The 15,579-nt window shown below is 42.4% G+C and overlaps 1 protein-coding gene across 4 annotated transcripts in view; it reads left to right on the forward strand.

Annotated features, from left to right (window-relative positions):
- The first annotated feature begins 1,010 nt into the window (after positions 1-1,010).
- The window catches only part of ZNRF2 (zinc and ring finger 2), a 91,323-nt gene continuing 76,754 nt past the window's right edge, over positions 1,011-15,579 (forward strand). For 3 of the 4 annotated variants that reach the window (XR_002807498.2, XR_002807499.2, XM_023639452.2), the window contains exon 1: positions 1,044-1,940. Coding sequence is in view for 2 of the 4 variants with exons in the window: in XM_023639452.2 (XP_023495220.1) it covers positions 1,481-1,940 (460 nt within the window). In the remaining 2 variants the exon portion in view is untranslated. Of the gene's footprint in view, positions 1,941-15,579 lie in introns of all 4 variants that reach the window. The other variant, XM_023639453.2, reaches the window with a different exon arrangement.

The following is a 15,579-nucleotide window of genomic DNA, read 5'->3' on the forward strand; positions in this document are numbered from 1 at the left end:
AAACGGTAAAAGAATTTGTTCACTACACGTAATTTAGTCTTGGTCCCAGACCTAGACTCCAGGTCTCCTAAACCGGGTGCAGCTTTCTCTGCACCACAGTTTTTGCCCAACAACTGAAGGTCTGGCTGGATTATCTCTGGTTCTTCCAACACTATGCTGCCTCCATGGTCAGAGAGTTTTATGGGATAGGTCTAATTCAAATCTGTCTTCTGCCTTCTTGGTTATTTCTCTTGTGTTCTCAGTTCTCAGTCTTTTATCATCAGCACTGCTAACCTTCTGGTTTATTTAAAAGACACACCGAGTAACACCAACGAGGAGGTTAACACCCACCCAATCTGAATGGCTGGGACACGGGACCCAGCCACGCCCAGCCCCAGCCGGGAAAAGGTGAAGGGGCAACACGGTCTTCTCCAGCGTCCGACCACACGTGCCACGGCTGGAGGAGCGGCTGCCGTCCCTCCAATCCGCTTAGGCCCCGAGGTGGAAGAGGGGGCGCGCCCTGGGTAGGGGCGGGGCCAGCCACCTGTCCATCACCGAGTCCGCGGGTGGCAGCACCTACCACACCGCGGTACCTTGGCGAGGCGGGGCCGGGGCGGGAGGGCCGCGGCCGGGGGAGGCGGGGCCAGGCTAGCGGGAGCCAATCCGCTGGGCGGCGGGAGGGGGCGAGGGCGGGGTCATCGCGCGCAACCCAAACACACGGGCCGGGGCGCACCCTGGAGCCGCGCCGCTCCTCGGCCTTCCGGTGCGAGGGCCGGCAGCCTCCTCTCCTCCAGAGCACCCCCTCCCACCTTCGCGGCCCAGACCCCCGCCCCCCCACCACACCGCGGCCCCTCCTCCGCGGGGGAGTGCGCGGCGACGGTTGCCGGGAAGCGCGCGCCGCCCCTCCCTCCCCTTCTCCGTCCTCCACTCACGCGCCACCCGTTTCTCCTCTTTCTCCGTTAATAACAGCTGGGTGGCCGCGGGAGGAGGGAAGGTGGCCCCGGCGGCGTCTGGGCGGGCGCCTCCCACTCACCCGCGAGCCGCCGTGGGAGCAGGAGGATGGCGGCGGTAGCAGCGGCCGCCCGGGAGGAGGCGGTGCCGAGAGCCGGGGCGCAGAGCGCGGCGGTGGCGGCAGAGAGCGGCAGCGGCCCGTCGCGGCGCACCAGAACCGAAACCAGCGGCCGCCGCGCAGCCACCTGAGCCGCCCCTCCCGCCAGAGCCAGCGAGCGGCGCCCGCCGGCGCCGGCACCTCCTTCCTCCCCGCCTCGCCTCGCCTCCCGCGCCCCCCGTCAGGCCGCCGACCTCGCCGCCGTCGCCCCCGAGAAGGAGAGCGCGCCGGGCGCCGACCGCCCCTCGGGGCGCCGGGTGGCGGCCCTGGACGTGCGGGCGGCTCTCTGGGCCGGCCGCGGCGCCTCGGCCCTGCCCTCTCGCTCCCGCGCTCGCTCCCGCCCTCCCGGCGCTCCGGGAGCTGCGCGCGGGCCCGGCCCGGGGCAGGGCAGACATGGGCGCCAAGCAGAGCGGCCCGGCCGCGGCTAACGGCCGCACTCGCGCGTACTCGGGCTCGGATTTACCTTCCAGCAGCAGCGGAGGGGCCAATGGGACCGCGGGCGGCGGCGGCGGCGGCGGGGCCCGGGCCGCGGCCGCGGGGAGGTTTCCGGCTCAGGTGCCCGGCGCGCACCAGCCCAGCGCCTCGGGCGGCGCCGCGGCGGCCTCGGCTGCCCCGCGCAGCCGCTCCCTCGGCGGGGCCGGGGGGAGCGTGGCGTCGGGGGCCCGCGGCGCGCAGTCCTCCTTCAGCATCCCCAACAGCAGCAGCGGCCCGTACGGCTCGCAGGACTCGGTCCACAGCAGCCCCGAGGACGGCGGCGGCGGCGGCAGGGACCGGCCGGCCGGCGGGGGCCCCGGCGGGCCGCGCCTGGTGATCGGCTCCTTACCAGCTCACCTCTCGCCGCACATGTTTGGAGGTACGGCCCCCTCCCTCCCCGCTCCCCGGGTCCCTGCCTCCCGCGGGCGGCACGTGGGCCACGGCCGCGCCGGCTTTCCCCCTTCCCTGCTGCAGCCCGAGCGCCGGGGGCTGCCGCGCGGCCCACCCAGCCGCCCCTCCGGGGAGGAAAATTGACGCTTAACCCTGGCGGCGCCGCTCCCGCCTAGACCCTGGTGTTTTTTTAAAAGCACGGTGTGCACCCTCACCCCATAGCGGCTCCCCAGTAGAGAAAGTCTTTATTTTCCCCAGGAAGGGAATGGAGTAAATATATTGTTTTAAAACAAGCCGACGCAACAGCCCTCGTGCTTGTGGCTTTTGGTATCAGGAAGTCAGGAGAAAACCCATTGCTGAAATGTCGTTCTATCTGGAGACTCGAGTGGTGAGCCGTTTTTAAAGGCCAGAAGTCAGAGGGTCTCAGTGAACGTAGGAGTATTTGAAAAAGGAGGCGCTTGTCTCCTTTGGACTGACTGTTAATATGAAACTGTAGTTCCGAAGTCTGTGTAAATAGTCCCACCTACCACAGATACTTTAATTGGACGAATGTGTTAATGAATAGTGTATTTTTAAGCCCAGTAAACTGCAACTTTAGATAATGGTTAATGTGAGTCCTGCTTCATTTGGACAGAGCGTCTAAAAAGTTGAAAACAGTTTCTTAAGGAGAGAAACTAATAATTATCACAACCCTGCCTGCAAGATGCAGCAAAAGCCCAGGCACTTTTGAAAAGCAGTGTTGGCCAGAGTTCAGGAGAAGTCACTTGTGAAAAATGGAAATTTTTAATGGCAAAATGATGTGCTTTTATGTAGAAACAGGAGGGAGGTGCACTTGGTTTGAGGAAAATGAACTCAACCTCTTCGATTGTGTCTTATGGTGATAATCTTTACCTCAAAACAGCTAATAGTCGATAAATCAAGACACCTCTCCCTTTCCAGTTCTTGCAAAGAAACAGAAGTTAAATATAGTTAGAGATGTTGACTATAGAAGATAAACATTCCTATGTCATTGCATTATGTATCGTGATGTTACGTACATTTACAGTTGAGCACAGATGAACAGTGAAAACACCATCCCCTCCATTTTTGTGCCCCTTTCACTCGTACGTTTCTAAATGTGAAAAATTTCAGTAGGAAGTTGGTAAAGTGGGATGTTCAATAATGTAATTTATCTGTTCTGACGTTTTGTACTATCCGCATTCACGTTAGCATAAATTAAAAATGGGAATGTCATATTTAGTTGTTTCCATCTTTTTAATACTGCCTTGCCCATTCAATATAGAACAACTCCTTAATTACCTTACTTTAATTACTTGTCATAATTTTGCCGCATAAATAAAAATATTGATATTTCTTAAAATTGGGCCATTTGAGAAAAAAATCTTGTTTTGGGGAAAAAGAACTAGTGCTGTTCTTACTGTGGTTTGATCATATTAACACAGTTGAAGGTGTTGTAGCCACCACATTGAGGAGTAACCAAAGACAGTTTCTTCAGAGGGAGATTAGTGCAAGAGTAAAGGATAAGCTGGTTTTCAAAAAATTTGTCTTTTTAAAATGGAAATTTGCATTTAGCAGTTATGATCATCAAAAGACATGTATATTTAAAAGCTTAAGGAGGAATAGGAAAAGGCTTGTCAGATTAATGTCTCTTATTTTTTTAATGTATCAATTACTATTTACTCATTTGTTTTAAAGGGCTGATAACTTCCTTTGACAAAGAGCTAGTATAGCTGTATGACTTTATTTTCTTGAATATATTCCTTTCAGAGCAGGGGGCAAATAGTTGACACCCATGCTATTAATTCATAGTAAATTAGCAAATGAAGATCTGGTTGCCGAAAGTTGGAGAAGTAAAGCATTTATCTTTTTTCTTACCTAAATTCCTAGCTTTGTGCACTTAGTTTTCTTAGTACTTTTGGGGTTAGGATGATTGGGGCCTGCGAACAGCACAGTGTCGTTGAGGAATTTGTGGCAACCTTTCTTAACCTAGTCTTTGTAGAGAATGGAGCCCTGATGTCCTAAGGCACCTATTGTATGCAATTAACTTTTAACAATTAACTTTTTTTTCGTATACGTTTAGAATGATCTAATTGTGTATCATTCTTGGGAAATTTGAGAAAACAGTCACTCAAATAATTTGTGTTTGTTGGTTCAGATGAGGAGCCCCAGTTGAGAAGGATTGGAAGGGAATCAGAGAAATTACCTGTTCCTTTTATATGATGGGAACAAATCCTGGTCGAGACAGGGAGATGGAATATGTTTAGGTAAAAATGCATCTTTCTAGTGGCATTTGCTTTAGTGAGATTTTTACCTATATTTCAGTGGATGGGTTCATCAGGGAAACAATTGGAGCCTGTTTCTCATTGTCTGAGATTTAGAGAGCCAGATGATGAATCTTATTATTTTAAGAATTAGACTTCAATATTCTAAACAGTGACATAATTTTTTGGTATGTGTTATGGGTTAATGTGTTTATTTAGTAACAAACTGTACAGATGTTTGGGCATATATAAAGTAATTCCATCTGAAAATTGAGAAAAGGAATATTTCTGAATTAGTGGAAAGTTCTTACTGTAATTGTATAAAACTGCAATAGTACTTTTTTTTTTATTTGGGAGTCTAGCAACTTGAATTGTTACTAGTTTGTCATAATAAATTACCTAATTGAATGAGATTTTCTATATTGCTTTTGTGTTTTGGTCTCTTTTGGACCTGTATTTTGGCCATATACACTCTTATTTAATTCTCTCTAGAGAGAACTAAAAGAGAGGTGCTTAACCCAGATATTTCAGTTTACAGAAGTTTTGTAGAATTTCCTAGAACTGAATTGTTGGCTATCAGAAGATGATTATAATACATACAGGAATTTCTAGGTAAAGTAGGTTTTTCTTGTTTTTGTTGTTCTTTTCACGCTGCTGAGAGTACTATTAAAGTGAACGAAAGCCTTCTCTTGTCTATCCCTTCTATTTTGAAACCAGTCTTTAAAGGATATTATCGTCTCATATTTAAAAGTTTTGGAGATAGCTTAGGATTTTTTTGGCTTTATTTTATGTCTGCATTTTTTCCACTGTCAAGTTGCTAATGTTCATAAAATCAATTATTATGGGTGGTAAAATAGTCTTTAATGATCCAGCAAGGATGGGGGAGGTAAATCGGACTATAAAAATATACCACAGAATGGAGATTATTTCTGGAGAAATCATGTGGGCTTTTCTTATATCCTTGAGTCTGGAAGTAAAAACGTAAAATGAATTAAGCTGGACAATTAACCTATCCGGTGGTGCTGGATTGCTTTTGACCTCCTCCTAATTGGCTTGAGTTTGTTTGGGTGTGCTCTGTTCATGAGTATTTCAGTAGTCTGATTGTAATTCAGTTGCCTCCAGTTACTTAGGAAAGGTGCTTCCTTACATTGAAGGATGTGGGTTTTCTCTTAAAACTGAATATGTTAAATATAACCTGTATTTCTAGGCAGATTTATTTCTCTTAATCTTCAGGACATATGTAGCTTTTTAAGGTGGTAGATTATGTCCATTATCTCTGTTACTGAATTGTTTTCATTCATTGCTTCTTATCAGTATCTAGTGCCAAAATGTTTGAATTTGGGATATTGTGATTAATCTACTTCCTATTCCTGAATGTTCTTTTATCCAGTTGGAGACTTTTATGGAGTGTGGCAGAAGAGAAATATCTGCTTCTTAAGAAAAATGACGCTTTTAACCTCCCCCCCCCCCCCGTTACCCCTCTAAAAAACAAGAACTCCAGTGGTTAATGTTTCTCACTTGTAATCCCACGTATGTTTAAACACTGTAGGAGACACCTTGTATGCTTTGTTATGCTAAAGTATGGACGCTGTCATGGAAGTTTCTGCTTTGGGAATGTTTCAAAAAGTTCTCTTGACTGCAAGGGAGGAGTGGTTTGTGTTGGGCTGGGCATCATCTGTTATGAGAGCTGCCTGACCTAAGTACTTTTGGTACTTTGCTGGCTGCAAAGCCACTAAGAGTTCTGTTGTTACTAACAGATAGTTAATGAACAGATAGTTGGCTTGGTAACCAGTAAGTAGGTTCTTATTTTATGGTTACCAATACTGTTAACTAGATAACAGCTTTTTCCATGTTTATTATTTATTTTGTGTGTATAAGGAGAATTGCCTTAATATTATATTTATTACATATACTGGGTATATGTACAATTGGGTATATTAGCGAATGGGTTAAAAAAGAAGTATAGGAACTGCCTTGTGTAGCAGAATACTTCCTAAATGTTTTAGTTCTGCATGTACTTGACTTGTATTAACTAATGAGTTAAGTTTGTTCTACACTTACTTAAGTGTTTAGAAATTGGGGAAAATGTGCCTTTTGTATGAACAAAGACTTAAGAAATACCTTAGGTTCTGAGTGTATTAATTTTCTATGCTGCTTATTAACAGATTACTACAAATCAACTGCCTAAAACAACATGTACTTATTATCTTAGAGTTTCTATAGGTTAGGAGTCTGGGTGCAGCTTAACTTGGGTCCTCTGCAAGACTGCAATCAAGGTGTTGCCAGAACTGGGTTGTTATCTGGAGACTTGACTGGGGAAAGGTCTGCTTCCATGCTTCTAAGCTTCCTCGCTGCCTCAGCTGGTTGGCCGAATTCATTTCCTCATGGTTGTTAAGCTAATGGCAGCTTGCTCCTTCGAAGTCAACAAAGGAGAGATTCAAGCAAGATGAGCTGGTGCTACACTGTTATGTCAGTATATACATGTAATCACATAAGGCCCATTGCCTTTGCTGAATTCCATTGGTTAGAAGCAAGTCACAGGTCCTGCTCATACTCAAGGGGAGGGAATGACGGAAAGGTGTAAATATCAGGAGGCAGGAAATATGAGTGACCAACCTAAAATCTGTCTGCCACATTGATTATAGACTTTGGTTGACCAGCTAAACATGCAACTGTTCTAATTTGTTTTTAAACTCATTTTTTATTGACTTTGAAAAAGTTGTAATAAGTATGTGGTAAGTGTAGCTTCAGTAAACATGAATTTGAGCCCCTTTTAGGAGCTGAGCATTGTAATTGTCTAGGGTACAAACATGGAGCTTCTGTTTTTACTCAGTGCTCAGTTGAATTTGAGATTGTTATACACTGTAACAAGTGCTGTAATAGAACTATTAACAAAATGCTTTTGTGAGGAGGGCAGCCGAAGAATACTTCCCAGAGAGGTAGCATTTGAACTGTGATTTTTTTTTTTTTTTTTAAATTGGCACCTGAGCTAACAACTGTTGCCAATCTTCTTTTTTTCTTTCTGCTTTTTCTCCCCAAATCTCCCCAGTACATAGTTGTATATTTTAGTTGTGGGTCCTTCTAGTTGTGGTAAATGGGACGCCACCTCAACGTGGCCTGACGAGCGGTGCCGTGTTCGCACCCAGGATCTGAACCGGCAAAACCCTGGGCGGCGGAAGCGATGTGCATGAACTTAACAACTTGGCCATGGGGCTGGCCCCTGAACTGTGTTTTGAAGGATTTAGAAGTTTTATGCAGGGAGGATACTACAGACTAGAGAAGAATCCAGAAAAGCCACAGATTTTGATAGGGTGTACTGGAAAGTTAAATGTGTCTGAATTGTAGGGTGCAAGGAAGAATAACAAGAAGCTAGAAAAATAGGATCGGACCAGTCGTTGAAGGATTTTATAGTGCTATAAGTATGTTTTAGCCAGCCAGGTTTTTAAAGCAGGGTAGTATCATGATCAGGCCAGAGGGCACCATTGCAATCATAGTTTATATGGACAGCAGCCTTCCTGAGCAGTGCACTGGTCAGCCTTTGAAGCTGAATACAGTAACCCTGATCATGATTAAATTGCTTGTTAGGAGGGGAGAGTGGTAGCAGGAAGATAAACTAGGACTCTCAGAAATTAATTGGTGGAAGATGCCTAAATCGAAATCATGGCATTGGAGAGGGAGAGGAAAAGTTGGGTTTGATTGGGATTTCTAAGGTAAAACTGATAGGATTGAGAACAGGTGTGCATAGTGATGTCATTAATCAATATGGAAAATAAAGAGGAAAGAACAAGTTTTAGGAAATGATAATGAGGTCCTTTACACCTTTTATAATTTGAATGGCTGTAGAATTTCCATCTAGAGAAATAGCCTTTAAGTAATTGGAAATATAAGTTTCTAATTTAGGACATTACAAAAAATTGAGAAATCGTCAATTTTCAGGTTATAAATGAAGCCAGAAAGTGGATAAGATTACCTAGGGGTGCATGTAAATTGAGAAGGAGCAAGCATGGAATCCCTGGGAGCAAGAATTTTGAGAGACAGGCGGAGTTGGAGGCCAGTGATTAGAATTGAACCACAAGGAAAAGAAGTGTTTAAAATGTTTTTTATTATAAAAATAATACATATTTGTTAGAGAAAACTAAAATACAGAAAACACAGAAAAGTGCATATAAGAAATTGCAAATCACTTGTAATCTTACCACCAGAAATAGAATAAAATGTTGATGTCTCTTTTTTCATGTATATGTATGTTTGTTTTAGATATAAAATTTGGAACATTCATTGTATGTATTCTTTTGATTTTAAACTTTCTGATGTTCTAATATAAGATTTTAAAGCTACAGTTTTCCCTCCAAGAATTGCTTTAGCTGAACCCCACACATTTTGAAGTGTTTTTGTTAACATTCAGTTGAAAATATCTTCTGATTTCCTTTGTGATTTCTTCTTTGATCCGTGGGTTACATATTGTTTGGTAACAGACTCTTTCCACTTCATCAGTTTCTTCCATCTCATTAAATTTTTTTATCACATGATTTTTAATGACTGCCCAGTATTCCAAAATTCACTCAATAAATATTTAATGAGGAGCTCCTTTGCCATGTCCCAAGGATGCAGAAGTGGAGAAATAAGTCACGTATCCCTGCTTTTGTGGGTCTTGTTTTCTACTTGGGGGAGACAGTAAATAAATAAGTAAAATGTGTAGTGTATCAGAGGGTGTTGAATGTCATGGAGAAAAATGGAGTGGAACAGTGGGTAGAGACTGTAGAGTAGAAGCTTGTCCCTATTTTAAATAGGGTTTTAGCGGAAACCTCACCGATAAGGTGACATTCAGACAGAGACTGAGGTGAGGGAGCAAACCATGAGGATTTCTAGGGGAAAAGCATTCCCAGGCAGAAGGAACAGTAACTAGAAAGGCCCTAAGGTATGAATGTAATGAATGTATCTCATGTGTTCTGGGAACACTGTGAAACCAGTGTAGTTGGAGTACAGAGGGTTGTAGAAGATGAGAGCAGAGAGGAGTGGGGTGGGGCAGAATCATCAAATGCCTTGTATCCAGGTTTTTTTTTTGGAGGAAGATTACCCCTGAGCTAACATCTGCTGACAGTCCTCCTCTTTTTGCTGAGGAAGACTGGCCCTGAGCTACCATCCGTGCCCATCTTCCTCTACTTTATATGTGGGACGCCTGCCACAGCATGGCATGCCAAGTGGTGCCATGTCTGCATGGATTTGAACCAGTGAACCCTGGGCTGCTGAAGTGAAACATGTGAAGTTAACGGCTGTGCCACCTGGCCGGCCCCAGGTTTTTGATTTTTGACCTGGTTTTTGATTTTTGTTTTATTTTGATTTGGGTTTGATTTTGTTTTATTGAGAGATGGGGAGGCATTCGAGAGTTTTTTGGGTAGAAGACTGACATTACCTGACGGGCTTTTACAGGATTACTCTGCCGCTAGGTGAGAGTAGACTGGAGGCTAAGAGTCAAGCAAGGAGGCAAAAATCTAGGCAAAGGGTAGCAGTGGCTTGGACCAGGGTAGTTGGACCGGAGGTGGTGAGCAGTGGCCAGACTCTGGATATCTGGTTCTTTGAAGATGGGGCCAACTGGATTAGATGTGGAGGAGTGAGAGTGAAAAAAGAGTCAGGATTTGTATAGTTTGTTTTCGGTCTGATACTGTTAACCTACCATTGCTGTCAAAATTCTGATATGCAGTTTTATAGTTTTCTAGTTCTCAGAAATTTGTCAAAGATCTGGGATTGTTAGAACCAAAGATATGTATTTATTTAAGACATTTGATCTTTATTGCCAAATTGCCCTTTAGAAAGGGCAAACTTCTTCAAGCAAGGTATAATTTTTAGGATTATCTAAATCTTTTTTTTCTCCCCATGAAGACTCGTGAGATTTTTGATATTTATAAGTACTGGTTGGGAGATGCATTTTGATTAATATCAGAATCATTGTTCTATTCAGTGCTTTTTTTTTTTCAATAAAGAAATTTAGTATATCAAAAAAGAATAAGTACATTACATCATTTGCATTTAATAAATTCTGACCATCCTGTATATCCTAATTTTTTTTAATTGGTTAGTCTATGATAGTTCATTAATTTATCCTGTTTATATACACGTGAGCTGAGAAAAAAAGAAGAAACTGTATACGTAATCGGTTATTACATGTAATTTGTTTCAGAGAGCCAGCTCTTCGTTTGAACAGTAAATTTTACTTTTTGTTGTTGTTGAGGAAGATTTGCCTTGACCTAACATCTCTGCCAGTCTTCCTCTATTTCGTATGTTGGATGCCACCACAGAATGGCTGAAGAGTGGTGGATGTCCATGCCTGGGATTCAAACCCACAAACCTGGGTTGCCAAAGTGGAGCACATGAACTTAACCACTATGCCACAGGGCCAGCCCCTACTACTTTTATTGATTTTTATTTCATTAGTTCTGCTCTTCTCTGTTAGTTTCTTTCTCATTTTGTAAAGTTAATTTTGTTCTTTCTCCTAGCTTCTTAGTTCATTTATTTTTCATTTATTCTTTTTTAATGATAAAAGCATTTAAATCTATGATTACTCCTCGGTACATATAGTCACTTCCCATAGTATTTTCATTGTCTTTAAGTACACTGGTTTCTTTTTAAATCAACTCTATTGAGGAATAATTTTGTTAACTACGTTTAGATTTTTTCTTTTACTTGGGAATTATTTTAAAGTGTGGATTTAACGTTTTTAGGTGGTACCTTTACTGTTGTTGTTCTTGCTGCCCTTTTTGTTATTTCTAGTGTTAACTAGAATAATTGCATTGTGGCCAGAGAATTTCAGACCTTTTCATTTGCCTATGATAGAAACACAATTCAAAATATCATTAAGTGGAAAAACAATATATTGTGTCAAATTATTAGAGAGGATCCTGGGTTGGCCCACAGAATTCAAGGAACGAGTGCAGAAACCAGGGTCCCTGCAGCTGAAATTTAGCAGTTGTGTGTGTTCACCCACACCATCTGGTCTCCTTTTGCTTCTTACCTTGTTTTGTCATCTTCTAGTGAATACAAGTCGTCTTTAAGCTGATGGCCTGCAGGCTCACTCTTACTTTCATCCGCATGTGATCTGAGAGGCCTGAAGGGAGTATTTACCTTTACATCCAACAGAAGACTCCGATTAGCCCCATTTAAGTCATGTGCCTATCCATAAATCAGTCACTGAAGAGAAGGAGATGGAATGCTCTGTATGTGCAGGCTGTGTTCTGGTATTATGGGGAAGAACTTGGGTCTTCAAGTCAGGCTGCCTGGGTCGACTCCATCCGCACTATGTGACTTTAAGCAAGTTACTTAACCCCTCTCAACCTTAGTTTTCTCATCTCAAAAATCAGGATAAAAATAATACTTAGTTTGTAGTATTGTGAGGATCAAAGTAATCTACATAAGGTACGTTATACCTTTATATTTTTAACTAACATTTGAACCTCTCTATCAAAAATGGAAATTCATATGCCACTCCCCATACTCACTCCCTTCAGAAAGACCATGTACTTTTCTCAACTTCTCAGATTTTGCAGAAACAATCCAAAATTTTAGTTTTAGGTTTTATCATTATTTTTATTATGTGACTTCTATTTCTAAGAATCTTCCCTGAATATTTGAATTAAGCTTTTTTAGGGGGTGAGGAAGATTGGTCCTGAGCTAACATCTGTTGCCAGTCTTCCTCTTTCTCTTTTTTTCTTCTTTCTCCCTACAGCCCCAGAACATAGTTGTATATCCTACTTGCAGGTCATTCTAGTTCTTCTGTGTGGGATGCCACCACAGCATGGCCTGACGAGCAGTGCATAGGTCTGCACCCAGGATCTGCACTGCTGAACCCCAGGCTGCCAAAGCAGAACACGTGAACTTAACTATTCAGCCACGGGGGCAGGCCCTGAATTAAGCTTTATAGCACGTTTACTGTACTAGTCATGTGGCAAAAACTTTGTAAATATTCAGTGTTCTTCACAATTTATTTGACAACAAGGTTATTGATCACCAAAATTATTTAAATCATACATAAAAACTTACTGCTCCATTTAAGCGTAAATATATGTAAACTGAATTTTTGAACCAAAGAAAATAGGTATGATGTGAACTATACCAATAGGGATAATCATAAAATTCTTAGAAATAAAATTATGCTGTGGGCTGGCCTGGTGGCACAGCAGTTAAGTTCGCACATTCCACTTCGGTGGCCCGCAGTTTGCCGCTTGGAATCCCGGGTGCAGACATGGCACTGCTTGACAAGCTATGCTGTGGTAGGCGTCCCACATGTAAAGTGGAGGAAGATGGGCACAGATGGGAGCTCAGGGCCAGTCTTCCTCAGCAAAAAGAGGAGGATTGGCAGCAGTTAGCTCAGGGCTAATCTTCCTCAAAAAAAATAATTTGTGCTGTGCTTAATAGCACTTTTATAACCATTTGAATGTGCTACAAAATATTCTTAATCAATCTGAGTATGTTTTGTGGGTGGTTGGAGATGGTTGGGGGGATGGGTGGTGAGGAGTTAAGGTGGGTCAGTCTCTTTGTTAAGTGTATGCTACTTCTCCAGGGCAGAATCTGAAAATCTTAGTATTTTTATAGTTATTGTATGATTTACGGCATCTCAGGCAGCCTGGATGACGTGTCATTTGATAAAGCATGTTACCACGTTGTGGTGCTTTGGCACTCTCTAGTCTGAGAGGTCTAAGGTCTTGATTTGGAATTCTCCAGATTTCCTGTTTATTGTAGCACTTCTTCAAAAACAGCACATCTAGTCACAGTGAAATCTTAGTTCCTTATTAACTCTCGTTGTCCACTCTTTCCACCATCTTGCCATATTGAGTTCCTTGGAGGAATGCCATTAGTTTCTTTAAAAGAAAAAATAAATGAATATTTAATATTATAAACCACTTTGTGTCTTTAAATATTGAACTAAAAACGTTACTTTTTTTTTTTGTATATTCTTTTGTTTTGAGTCCTTCTAGTTGTGGCATGTGGGACGCTGCCTCAGCATGGCCTGATGGGCAGTGCCATGCCCACGCCCAGGATTTGAACTGGTGAAACCCTGGGCTGCCCACAGTGGAGTGAGCGAACTTAACCAGTCGGTCGCGGGGCTGGCCCCAAAATATTACTTTTATTTAGTAATTTATGGGTTAAGAAAGTGATTTCACGAGCACTAACTCATTTGAGTCTCATAAGAAGTGTGTAAGGTAAATAATTTCCTTCCTTGTTACTTGGAGATGAGAATCAGGAGTTAGATGAGCTACATGCACCTGTTGTATTTTAAATGTTATTTATTTTGTATCTTACTTGTAAAGTGTATGGAACCTAATTAACTTTCTTCTCCTAATCCGGTGTCTATTCACAGTTGGCTGCTTTTCTTTTTCTGCACAATTTTGTGTTTTTTAAAATTTATTTAGGTTTGTGTGTAGTCTACAAACCCTCCCTCAATTGTATAAATCTCCTCTCAGTTTATTCATAAACTACACATTCCGTGAATTTCATGGTGGTGGTAAAGTCTCTCCTGGAGCCTTCGGACTGACTCCATTCTGAATTAGTTATCCGGTGAGGTCTCTGTTCTTTATCACCCTGGGGATTCCATTTGCCTCTCAGGTTAAATCTCTTAGTTCCTTAGTTTCATCTTTTCTTTCTTCGTGTAGTAGTCCATTGTCTTTAGTGGAACACAGTCTCGTACGTCCTACTGAGAAAGAATGTAAAGGAAGAGGTTGAGACTTCATTGTCTGAAAGAAAATGTTTTATGTCTGCCCTCACTCGTGATTGGTAGTTTGGCTTGATATAGAATTCTAGGTTGGAAATTATTTTCCCTCAGTGTTTTAAATGTGTTGCTCTGTTGCTTTCTGGCTTCCAGGTGTTGCTGTTGAGCACCTTGATGTCATTCTGGTTTTTGATCCTTTGTGTGAAATTTCTCTTTCCCCACCCCCACCCCAGGCTTTTAGGATCTTCGTTTGCCCTAGGGTTATAAAATTTCATTATTATGTGTCTTGGGATGGATCTCTGTTCATCAGTTGTGCTGCTTATTTGGCAGGTCCTTTCAGTTTGCTCTTGTTTTTTATTTTAGGTAGTTTTTAAAAATTATTTCCATGATTATTTCCTCCACCATTTTGTTTTCTCATTATTTCAGTGTTAGACCCTTAGAGTGATCCTTTGCTTTATTTATCTTTTTTCTCTCTCTTTTTTAAAAATCTTTTTGCAGGGATTTTCCCCCCTCAACTTTATTGTCTAACCCTTTGTTCTGTAATCTTTTAAAATTTCCAAGGTGTTTTCTTATTGTGAATTTTTTCATAGATTCTGTTCTTATTTTATGGGTACAATATCTTTTTCTAAGAATACTAATGATATGTATTTGTGCTTGCATATATGTGTGTCATATGCTTTTTTTTTTCTTTCTGGCTACTCAGTTTCTTCCCAGTTTTAGGGTCTTTCTTCAAATGTTTGGTGATCTTTGGCAGGTTACTCGTACTTTAAAAATATGGCACTAAAAAGCTGATTGGAAGCTGTGTGTGTGTGTAAGGTCATCTGTCTGGGCCCTTTTGTTAGGAATACTAAATTATGGTCTTTTTCTCTTGGGCTGGTCCTATTTTCCAAAATGGCTGTTCTCTCTTCTTGCCTAGAGGACATACTTTTTTTATACCAGTGTTCTAGGAGCAGAGTGAGAAGAAGGTTGGGAGTCTTCACACTTAGTGTGGTACTTTGATTCAGTCTTCATATTCAGTATCAGTAGTTACCTCTGCCTTTAGCTGTTTGTACTGTCCCCAAGTCCAGAAACTTTTCCCTCTCCCAATCACAGAGCTCTAGTCTAATTCCCGGGTTGGGGAGGAGCACTTGCTTAGTTGCTTGAAGTCAAGGAGGACAACTGGGGAGTTCTGACTGCTTCTTACACAGGCTTGCAGTGAATCTTGCTCTTGTTAGTCCTCTCTGGTGCCTGCTTTCCTAGTTCTGCAGTGAAAGTTACCACTCATTCATTTTCTTTCTGTGGTCCAATTGTGTTGCTTTTTTTTCATGTTCTCTGTCCTTTTATAGGCTTATTCCCTTTAAAAATTACATTTTTAATGAATTTAGTAGGATGTTGGACTGAGCAGAGGCTGATAAATGTGTTCAGGCAGTTGTCTTTAACTGGAAGTCCTCTTTTTGTTATTGCAGAAGAAATACGAATCCCTTTCTGTGAAATTTAAACAATATAAAGTGAAAGTTACTTCCACTCCTCCTTTGGTTATCCCATTCTCTCCCCAGATGTCACTATTATCCTTTTTTATAAATATACTTCCTAACTTTTTAATAAATTTATTTATGTGCTTATAAATACAGAGAAAAAGAGTTTGATTTTGTATGTGATTTTGTGATGGAGAGTGTTACTATCAAGAA

Source organism: Equus caballus, chromosome 4, assembly GCF_041296265.1.
Source record: "Equus caballus isolate H_3958 breed thoroughbred chromosome 4, TB-T2T, whole genome shotgun sequence".
Taxonomy (NCBI): Eukaryota; Metazoa; Chordata; class Mammalia; order Perissodactyla; family Equidae; genus Equus; species Equus caballus.